The sequence below is a fragment of the Candida pseudojiufengensis genome, assembly GCF_024610245.1.
Source record: "Candida pseudojiufengensis strain CBS 10847 chromosome Unknown scaffold4, whole genome shotgun sequence".
Classification (NCBI taxonomy): Eukaryota; Fungi; Ascomycota; class Pichiomycetes; order Serinales; family Debaryomycetaceae; genus Lodderomyces; species Lodderomyces pseudojiufengensis.
Window position 1 is genome coordinate 656,115 of NW_026261529.1, and position 11,805 is coordinate 667,919.

The 11,805-nt window shown below is 30.7% G+C and overlaps 3 protein-coding genes across 3 annotated transcripts; 1 reads left to right on the forward strand and 2 right to left on the reverse strand. All coding sequences in view use genetic code 12, as the record gives it.

The window, feature by feature from the left end:
• Positions 1-225: 225 nt before the first annotated feature.
• Positions 226-1,608, forward strand: ARR3 (Arr3p; the record flags this gene model as incomplete). Its single annotated transcript, XM_051757729.1, has 1 exon — positions 226-1,608. The coding sequence occupies one exon, from the start codon at positions 226-228 to the stop codon at positions 1,606-1,608; it is 1,383 nt and encodes a 460-aa protein (XP_051614427.1).
• A 6,031-nt stretch (positions 1,609-7,639) lies between these two features.
• On the reverse strand, positions 7,640-9,073 carry KGF55_002987 (uncharacterized protein; the record flags this gene model as incomplete). Its single annotated transcript, XM_051757731.1, has 1 exon — positions 7,640-9,073. The coding sequence occupies one exon, from the start codon at positions 9,071-9,073 to the stop codon at positions 7,640-7,642; it is 1,434 nt and encodes a 477-aa protein (XP_051614428.1).
• Positions 9,074-9,922: 849 nt separating this feature from the next.
• On the reverse strand, positions 9,923-11,341 carry KGF55_002988 (lipase family protein; the record flags this gene model as incomplete). The annotated part of the gene is made up of 1 exon (XM_051757732.1): positions 9,923-11,341. The coding sequence occupies one exon, from the start codon at positions 11,339-11,341 to the stop codon at positions 9,923-9,925; it is 1,419 nt and encodes a 472-aa protein (XP_051614429.1).
• Positions 11,342-11,805: the final 464 nt, after the last annotated feature.

An 11,805-nucleotide genomic window follows, 5' to 3' on the forward strand; every position in this document is an offset into this window, starting at 1 on the left:
ATTTATCATCAAAGAAAATCTGGAGAAATTAAAAAACACTTAATCAAACAAACATTCATAGTACTTTTTTGGAGTAAATTTTCATTCAATATCACAAACCGATCATCCTAATTTACAAAATATATACTTTGATTTCACTTAAGATAAGATTACTTACCGTATCAGCCATCAACACACAAATAAAGTCATCAACCCTTTAATTAATCAAATTAAAAAAAATACATCATGTTATCTACATTTAAAAGAGACTTTAAATTAGTCTTTAAAGAAATGTCTTTATTAGATAAATTATTACCTATATTAATTATACTTGCGATGATAATAGGTATATTATTATCAGTTTATGTACCATCATCAAGAAATGCTTTTAATAATACAGATCAAAATAAATTAACAAATGTTTCAATTCCCTTATGTATTGGTTTAATAATAATGATGGTACCACCATTATGTAAAATAGAATATGAAAATATAAAAAATTTTAATAAGAATAAAATTAGAAATTCAATATATTTAAAACAAATTTTAATTTCTTTAGTTATAAATTGGATTATTGGACCATTTATGATGTTTGGATTAGCTTGGGCTACTTTATTTAATGAACATGAATATAGAACTGGTATAATAATGATTGGGATGGCAAGATGTATTGCAATGGTTTTAATTTGGAATCAATTAGCTTTAGGTTCAAATGATTTATGTGCTTTATTAGTTATAATTAATAGTTTATTACAAGTTATATTATATGCTCCTTATCAAATATTATTTTGTTATGTTATTACTAATGAACCAATAGATTATATAAATAATATTTCAATGGGTCATTTATTTGTATTAGTTTTAAAAAATATTGGAATATTTTTAGGTATACCTTTGTTTTTTGGTGTGGCTATAAGATTTTTATTTATTGGAACTGTTGGAATTGAAAAATATAATAAGAAGATATTACCATTTATAAGTCCATGGGCATTAATTGGTTTACTTTATGTTATCATTGTAATATTTATTTCAAAAGGAGATGAATTTGTTCATGAACTTCGTGAAAGTTTAAAATGTTTAATTCCATTAGCTTTATATTTTTTAATTATGTGGTTTGGAACTTTTTTCTTTTTAAGATATTATTCAAATTATATAAATTTTAGAAATTTAATTAAATTGAGAAAAAATTCAAAAGAACAAAACAATGTTGTTGAACAAACAACTACAGAAGAAACTAATAATACAGATGATACAATAACAGAAGAATCAAAATTATTATATAAATGTGGTTGTGAAGAAAAATTAAATGAAAAACAAAAAATTAAAATAAAATCATTAAAATGTAATGCAACTTATTCATTATCAGTAACTCAAGCTTTTACTTCAAGTTCAAATAATTTTGAATTAAGTTTAGCAATGGCTATTGCTTTATATGGTGAAGGTAGTAAACAAGCTATTGCTGCTGTTTATGGTCCTTTATTAGAAGTTCCTGTATTATTATTATTAACTTTTGTTGCAAGATATTTTAGAATTGCTTTTATTTGGAATGATGTTAATATTGAAAGAGATAATAATGATGATAATGATGTAAATAATTCTGAAGAAGAAGATGAAGTATCAGAAAGGTAAATAAGATTTAGTATTATGGTTTTATATATGGATTTAGTTCTTCTGGATTACCAGTTTATTTAATTAATTTACAAAATTTGATTTAATAAGAATAACTCTCAGTCATAACTCTTTTAGTAAAGTAAGTTTGTTACAAAATTTAGTAAATTTTCTTTTACATATATCAGTTGCAAAAGTGGTAGTAAGATAGTATTGTGATATCAATAAACCTTTGGCTTTTATCACGAATTATATGGAACTTAATGGGAGTGGAGCTAAAAACAAAGTAAGTAGCTTCTTATAGTCTTATAGTTGAACACTTAATATTCTTCTTATAGTTGAACACTTAATATTATACATATCATGGCTATGAAAAATGCAAAAAATAAAGTTGGTTGCAAATCAACTTTTTGAATTGTTATTTGGACGAGATGAGAATCGAACTCATGACCTTTTGCTTGCAAGGCAAACGCGCTACCAACTACGCCACACGCCCTACTTCTTGGTTATGTTGTATAAAACAACTAATTTGTCTGACATAGCTTGTTTTGTGATACAAGCTTGTTGCGAATAATTTTATAGATTTATATTGGAAAAAAGATCTTGAATATTTTCATGATTCTTTTTCTTTTAGTTAGTTTTAGTTTAGTTTAAATCAAGCTCAATATGATGTTTCATACTTAGACTACGAACTCAGTTTCGGTCTCGACTAAAGTCACTGAGGACTTTAGAAGAGAATTCCAATCCCCTATTAAGAAGAACTGAAATTACACAACATTTGGTAACGTCGTTTAAATTGTAAATTTGGTCGAAAATTTTTTTTTAGGGGAAGTCTGGAGATAGTTAGTCAGTAACTATCGTCATCAGATGGAGAAGTAGTAGAGAACTACTTTGATATAGAACCTTCATTTTAACAAGTGGATGGTACATGGCTCAAGAAATAATTTGGAGTTAAATATTGGAGCCATGTCAGGTTGTATTCCAGATGGTATAAATTCGGATGATAATTCAGGAATAGAAACTATTGGTACAGGTGCAAGTGCTATTGCTGATTTAGATGAAGCTAGTTGAGAAGCTTTTGCTGCAGTTACAACATAAGATTTGAAAGAGGAAGTTAGTGCTTACAAATAGTTGTCCTCCAACAAATAATAGAGATGAAAAGGTTTTTACATTAGTTTTCAGGACGCTGAGAGTTTGATGGTAAAAGACATTGTTATCGTAATAATGCTACATTGGAGATATATGGACAAAATTATTTGAAGGGCAAGGTAAAGTGTTTTTGAAACAAAGAATAAAGAATTGAAAATGAATGTTGTTTCTGGAATGGTCTTGGTAGAGGTTGAGAATAAGATTAACCATTTGATATTAGATGTTTACAAATTAATTGATGATCAAATGATGAGAAATTACAAGGATCAGTTGATAGCAAATGGAGGTTGCTTTTCGTGTTGAATTTGCGATACGAAAGCTTTAATCTTGCACATGAAAGTATTAAAAGAAATGGTGAAGGTTCTAGGAGAATGAGCCCTGTGAAAGATGCTTTTAGTTAAAGCCGTCCTCACCGAGGACGTTAATATAAACGATCATGTTGTAGCAGAGGTTGGTTTAAGGTAAAGTCAACAGCATTAGGTACATCAAGGCGATGGTAAAGCCAGCAGCATGAGTAGATGGATTATTTGGTTTATCTAATACCATAAATCGTAGGAAATAATTCAGGTGGTCAGTGAAGAAGCTGATCAAGCCATAGTTAAGATGTGGAATCTGAGAGTGGCAGGAAAAAGTATCCGCTGGAAATTTGGTAAATTTCAAGGGTTGATCCGATAGGTATTTTAGATGAATGGAAAAAGTATCCGCTGGAAATTTGGTAAATTTCAAGGGTTGATCCATTAGGTATTCTAGATGAATCGTAAAATACGATTCAGGTGGTCAGGAGAAGCTGATCAAGTCATAGTTAGGATAGGAAATCCGAGAGTGACATGGAAATGGTATATAGGTTTGGTTAGGTCAAGCATCAAACAAAGATACTCGCAGATTTAACTCCAGGAAGGAATTAAATATAGAACATGGAAGAATCAGAGGAAACTAGGAAAGTTTCAATGATTGGAATTGGTAAAGAAGGTTTAGATTCAGGTTAAGAATTAAACAAGACTCGCAGATTTGGTTCAGGAAGAAGCTAAATATCATGATTGGTTTAGGTCCAATCATGAACCCGGATGAAGTTTAGACAAAGTTAATATCATGATTGGTTCAGGTCCAATTATGAACCCGGATAAAGTTTAGACAAGGTTACTAGCAGATTTAGTTCTAGGAGAGAACTAAATAGGATAATTGGTTAAAGTCCAAGTAGATGAACCAGGCATTGGTTCGGACCCAGAAGATTTGATCTAGAGAATGAATCAAATATTAAAGAAATTGTTGCAGTTATATGTAATGGTTGAGCAATTGCAAGGAGATTTTCCGAGTGTTATTATCTGTGAAACAGAATAGGTAGAACTTGTGAATTGTTAGTTTTAGGTGAATATTGAAACTGGTAGTTTCAGTATCAATGAGAGGAATGAAGAAAGTTGGAGGAGTTAAAGACAGGAACATTCGTTGTGGCTGCCGCTTTGATGGTTTGGAGACGGTTGAAGGGTTGCCGTGATTTTTTGAAGTAGAACAAGAAGTGTATGGAGATTATCAAGAGAAACAAGAAGTATATTGAGATCATTAAGAGTTAGATGAAATACGTAATGTTGAGATTATCAGGAATCAGGTAAATTTAGGAGTTATAAATTTACAAATTATTATTTATCGACAATTAGGTAAATCATGGAAGTTTGAAGTTTACAGTTACCAATGTGAAAGCTGATGATTTAAATGAACTGGTAAAAGTAAATTATGGTCGAGATCTGTGAAAATAAAGGTGAAATAAAAGTCAATCTTTGAATACAATATCAGAAATAGTATAAGATGGAAAGATTGAAACGGTATGTTTAAAATTTATATGACATTGAGTTGATTAAGAGGTAGACCTTACGTTTAGTGTTATTTTTAAAGGAACACAATACGTAATTATTAGGATGAAGTCAATCATTAGTTATAGAGTTTATTGGTTTTGAAAAAACACATTAATGCTGATCGTGGAGCTGATATTTAAAAAGGTGGCTGGATATAGATGTCATTCATCTATAGAATTGTGTTTGGGATTTTATCAGATTACATTAGATGATGATGGTAAAAAGTTGTTTCAGCTGTATTGGAAGAAAAAGTTGTATTAGCTATATTGTAAGAAAAAGTGTATTAGCTATATTGTAGGAAAAAGTGTATTTGCTATATTGGGAATTTTGGATACGAAAACAATAAATGGTACAAGAATGAGGATCATCATATAGAAGATAGTGTGGTGGCTAAAAAGACATTTGAAGAATGCTGAATAAGTGAAGAAAATAAGAATGCTGTATAAGTGAAGAAAATGAAGTAGGTCTATGGTTTAGAATATTAAGATTAAAGATAGTGGCTGCTACGCCCAGATTAAGTCAGGAACATGGAATAAATGCCGATTTTTAGGATATAGCTGATCGGATTTATTTGAATTATGTAAATTGATCGGATTCATTTGGATTATGTAAGTTGCTGATGTTATAAGTAATAGTTATTGATAATTGCTGTTTATGAAATCTGTTCATTGATTAAGGAAGTGAGAAAGACATTATGAGATTAGTTTATTAGTTAAGGAAGAAGTCGATGGTTCGTTACTTACAAGAACTGAAAATGAAATTGATACTGGTGCATTGAAGTTAGCACAGAAAGATATATTTTGATGATTTTGCTGAGAAAGAAAAGTTTAAATATACGTTTGTAAATGGGTTTAGAATCACTACACTCCTTGCAACAATATTAGTTGATGTTATTGGTACAAAGTATATCAGATTTAGACGAAGAATCGTTGGAGTTCTTAAGCTTGGAAAAGTTGAAGTCGTATATGAAGTGGGTGAGATTCGTGATATATTTAGATTTGTGATATATTTAAAGAACTTTTGAGTAAAGGATCATTCAGATAAGTGCAAAAAGATTTCATTTGGAATGAAAATCCATTTGAATAAGTTCAAGGATTTGGTTTTATTGGGTATAAAACAGCATTTATATAAATTAAAGAATCTGGTTGAAATTATGTTGAACTTGGAAAAGTTCTTGGAATGACAAAAGATGCAATTATTTAAAATAAGTTGTGGAAAGTTCTGCTATCGTTGGTTTAGCAGAGAGAACTTAATAAAATGATGCTGTCGAACTAGATGAAAAATACAAGATACATGGTATTGCTAAATTAATTGATTGGGTTAACGAATGAACTTATGGAACAGTACAAAGAGCATGGTCATGAATGTCATTTAATGTTAAAGAGTTGTTGGGTCATGTAATTGAAAACAACATTGTGAAAGAGCACGTGAATAAAGACTTGATGAAATAGAGAAATTGTTTAAAGGTTCGCTTATGAAAAGGAGATCTATTTTAGTGGAGGCAGATGTTGTATAAAACAACTAATTTGTCTGACATAGCTTGTTTTGTGATACAAGCTTGTTGCGAATAATTTTATAGATTTATATTGGAAAAAAGATCTTGAATATTTTCATGATTCTTTTTCTTTTAGTTAGTTTTAGTTTAGTTTAAATCAAGCTCAATATGATGTTTCATACTTAGACTCGAACTCAGTTTCGGTCTCTACTAAAGTCACTGAGGACTTTAGAAGAGAATTCCAATCCCCTATTAAGAAGAACTGAAATTACACAACAGGTTATAAACTTTTTAAAAAACATTTACCGGCAAAATGTTAGAGCAAATTTGCTGATCGGTGAATTCCGATTGCGTCGGTGTGAGTCCACAAATCACAAGATGATATCAAAATCTTCATATCTATATAGTTTTTAGTTATATCTAAGAGCAAAGTTGTTCAAAGTCCTATACGTGGGAAAGTGTTTAACAGAATAGAACTACATCTACACGAAAATCTCTGGATCGTTTGGCTCATCAGACGAATTATTTAACTTTTAATGGATGTAACAAAAATTAAACAAAGAAAAGAGACAATATTTCATCATCTATTAATTTACAAAATGTAAAAGAAAGCAAAACATTGAGGAGAGACTAAACCATTTCATTAAAGAAAGTCAAAAAAGAGACTTTTGCTCTCAGGGCATCCAACAAAAATTTAATCAACGAATTCCGAATTAAGAAACAAAGAAATCATCTACAATAACAAACTAGCATTACATTATAAGGGAAATACCATCAAACTTAAAAGTAAAAGATAATCATGCAATCATACCTAAAAGACAACGTATCATGCATAAGTCATTGAAAAATATTCATAACTTCTCCATCCGTCCACAGAATATTCAAAGAAAGTGATTTTAAATAAGATTAATCAAACTAAGGAAATTGAGAGTTGACCAAAATTATGAAGAATGTTTTGCAAAGAACCGATTTAAAAGGTTTTTGCCAATGTCACAGATGATAGAGAAATACAAAGATTGTGAAGAGTATTTTGCGGAGAACCCAATTGAAAGTTCAAGTGCACAAGGATCAAGAAAAGGCTTCAAACCAAAAGAGAATGAGATTCTCAGTTATTTACATTAGAATATTTACTCAAAAGACAGAATGTATCTCTCTATCATTTGTTACATTAACAAATAAACTTTCATTTTTTCTTTAAAGAGCAAAATATTGGAGGAAATTCATCAAAAATCAACATGTGTTAATTTTTATCAATACTCAGTTCAACATCGAAACCAAGCTAAAATATATTATGCTTTATTAATTCTACTTGCTAATAAATTTAATGAACTATCTCCACATAATTAAGAAACTCGAGCCTGTCAAAAAGATACCGTTATTGAATAAAAAAAGAAAATAAGAAAACAAGGTTTCAAATGTTGTTTTGACTCGCTGAGAATAAAAATCGATGAATCGTGTTTGTTACAAGAACGCCACTTAATCTCTTACATCATACCACCTAAAACGAAAGTAAAAAAAATTTATTACGAAGTTGCCTCAGAATTATTAAATTTACTTAAACCTAAATACTCGCTCTTTTACCAAAAAATTTACCAAGATCACCCAATAATCTTTCAAATGCGGAGCTAGTTATATTATCTGATTCAAGACCTTGATACCCAATTTTAGCAAATGTAACAGCATCAATAAAACCACCAAAGTAATCAAGTGTGGCTTGAGATATATTTGGATATAATAGATTTTTTAATCTTTTCGTACGTGAACAACCGTCAATTGGTGGTACACCATCGAATCTACTTTCTAACCAAGTCCAAGCAGCTGGCGCACCAATTATTGCTTCAGTTAAATGACCATTCACTAAATCTTCAGCAAATTCAATTGAAGGGGATCCGGCTTCACACCATTGTCGATAAGTCTTTAATGTATCCCCAATTGGTACAAACAAATCTAATGTACCGTGATACATAAATACCGGAGTTTTTGGAAAGTGTTCATTGGTATCTAAATCCACTAAGTTATTATTTTTAATAATCGTGCTTAATTCTGGTATTCTAAGTAGGTCAGTTCCAATTGGAAACATTCGGTTCTTACCTGTCAAAATATTATTTCCAAAAAATTGAATAATTGATCCAAGCAAGCAACCTTCTCTTGCCTTTTCAAGCTTATAAGCCTGTTTGGGGTCGACATGCTCTGATAATAAATAAGAAGCATTTTCATATTCATTTGTCAATCCAATTAATCCAACGGGAATTAATCCAGCACCTATGTTACCATCGACAACTCGCATATAGTCTGTAATATTGGTAACAACTCCACCTAGTGCTGTGCCAATCACATTTTTCTCAAGCTCTGGTGCATAAGTTGGCAATAAAGTTGTTGCCCAACCACTAGCTACAGCACCACCTGAATAACCCCATATTGCAACTTTCGCATCGGGTTCAATTCCAGTAATATCTTTTGAATTCAAGATAGCTCTAATTGAATTTAAAGTAGCTTGACCAGATTGTCTACCAGCCATAAATGTGGATTTAGGACCTTCATAATCTGGTGAAACAACATAGTAACCTCTATTTAATGCTAGTGTCATTAGGGTAACGTCCACTTGTATTGAAATTGTTGATATTGAAGAACCATATAAGAAAGCATACAGTGGAGAACAATTTATGTCTGTACTATCTTGAAATGTTTGATAACTTAAAACTTTGTTTGGATCAGCATTATGAGGTTCCATGACTGTAGTAACAATTGCATTTGGATTTCCGAATGAGTCTTCAGATCTTACTAACAATTGCCATGAGTTTTTGATATTAAGCGGGAAAAGTATAAATTTAATTTGACTAGGTGTTTCTCTAAATTTCAATATATCTCCAACTTCTGCATTTTCAAATCCTATTGGTGGTGTATAAAAATCATCTTCGCTTGGTTTAATTAGTGTTACAGAACTTGCTGTGACTATTGATAAGATAACGGAGATGACTAAAAAAACTATTCTCATGACGAAAAATTTTAGTCTTAACTTCTTTAGGTCATGCAAACTCTAGCTCAAAAAGACTGGGGAAAACTTTTGGTTTATATAGATTCTTAAATGCCTGAAACATTTTTAAACAAAACTGAAATGGTGGAACTTCCACTTTCTAAAATTCATAATATCTTTTATAATAACTTCAACTAATTTTGTTTTGACTAGTGTTATCTTATATTTTTTTTCAATTTCTCAATGCAAATGTTATTTTGCAAAAATTTGAAACACAAATCTTAAACTAACGATTTGAGTTGTGAACCGTTTATTTTTTTCTTTTAATTTCCTAGTCTTATGAATTTTTAATAGGAAAATTTTATTTCAAGTAAAAAAGGTACTTTATCTTACACCTTTAGATCGAGGATTATCTTAAGATTTGTTTAATATAAAGGATCTTTCACTTATTTAAAACTCGCCTTTTACTCGTTTGAAACGGATGTGAAAAATTTCATGATACTTAGTATTGAGGGTTTTTGTCAAAATTTATTTGGACCTGCTTCAATATGATTGCTGAAAAAGTTCATCCTACAGCATTAGTGATCAATTTAATAATGCATTCTCGTGAATAAAGCTTACATACTTTTACATTACATGTTTTTACATTTCCCTTGTATACGACTAGATTTTAAGTCGTGAAAAATGTTGATGAGCATTTTTTTAAGACTCTTCGCCTTTAAGGTTACTAACTTCCAAACCATTTGAAATATATTTTACATATGTACTTTGTAAAACTTGGAATGAGTTGCAAAAGATAACATGAAGAGAAATCACGACTTTCTTAAAAAATAAATTATTTTAATTCACTGCTCTTAATAAACTACTTATTCAGTCTAAAAAAGCACTAATATCACTTAAAAAGCTGTAAAATGCAGAGCTTGAAATATTATCTGATTCTAAACCTTGATAACCAATTTTTGCGAATGAAACAGCATCAATTAAACCATCAAAGTAGTCATAAGTGGCTTGTGAAATATTTGGATAGAATAAATTTTCCAACCTAGTAGTATGTGAACATCCATCTACTGGTGGTTTCCCTGCAAATCTATCTTCGATCCAAGTCCAAGCGGCTGGAGCTCCAATCAAAGTTTCTGTAATATGACCATTCAATAAATCTTCTGCAAATTCAACCGATTTGACGCCTGCGTCACACCATTGATTAAAAGTTCGTAAAGAGCTTTTGATCGGTACGATTTGATCCAAAGTACCGTGATATATAAAAACTGGTGTTATCGGTAAGTATTCTTGAGGATCTAATTCAACCAAATTATTTTCGTGAACTATTGCATTTATTTCTGGTAAATTTAATAATTTAAATCCTTTTGGAAACATTGGTTTCTCCCCCGTTAAAATATTATCACCAAAAAAGTCTATAACTGCCTCACCTAAACAAATTTCTTTGGCTGTTGTAACTTTATCTATTTGATCTGGATCAACATTATCAGTCAAAAAATTTGAAGCTTCTGTATACTCATTGGTTAATCCAGTTAATGCTACCGGTATTAACCCAGCAGCTAGACCACCATCAACTGCTTCGGCTGTCGCTGTAATGTTAGTGACAAATCCACCTAGTGCTGTACCAATAACATTTTTTTCAAGCTCAGGCGCATATTTTGGTAAAAATGTAGTTGCCCAACCGCTAGCTAAAGAACCTCCTGAATAGCCCCACATTGCAACTTTAGCATCAGGTTCAATTCCAGTAATATTTTTTGAGTTTAAAAAAGCCCTAATTGAATTCAAGGTAGCATATCCTGATTGTCTTCCAACGGTAAATGTAGATTTAGGACCCTCATAATCTGGTGAAACTACAAAATAGCCTCTATTTAATGCTAAGGTCATGAAGGTCATATCTATTTGAGTAGCAATTGTCGTCATTGAAGCTCCATATAAAACCCCATACAGTGGAGAGCAATCTATATTGGCACTATCTTCAAAAGTTTGATAACTAATGACTTTATTTGGATCAGCATTATAAGGCTCCATAACTGTTGTAACAAATGTATTTGGATTACCAAATGAGTCTTCAGATCTAACCAATAATTGCCATGAATTTTTAAGGTTAATTGGAAAAATAATGCTTCTGATTTTGTTTGGTGTATTTCTAAACTTCAAAATAGATCCTAATTCTGCACTTTCGAATCCTATTGGAGGCGTATAGAATTCATCTTCACTTGGTAAAACTGGTGTTGTTGGAGCTGCTAATACTATTGAAATAATGAGTGAATATATCAAGACAAATGATCTCATGATACAAAATTTATGGATTTAATAGTTCTTCAATCGTGATAACTGTTAGGGAGCAGTCCCTGATTTATATGAACCCATTTCAACTGATACATTTGCATGTGATGCTAAAAACTGACATTGTTCATGTTGTTTCGTTCTTATTTGCATTCTTTGTTTACCATATTGTTTCGTTCTTATTTGCGTTCTTTGTTTACCGTATTGGTTTCAAGTAATGATTTTCCGCCCAATTCAAAATCTAAATCTGGTAACGATTGGAGTAAATCTAGTAAATCTTGACATTAAATTACGATTTTGTGTTCTAAGGAACACATTTATGTTGTTTGCATATTTCTAATTTGAGTAAAAAAAGTTGCAATTGGAATTCATGCAGTTGATAAACAAAATCATTTTATAACCTGTTTGGCAATTAAACATAACAAGCTCTCTTAAATGTACCTGACACGAGGCCTAAGGTTTTGACGAAA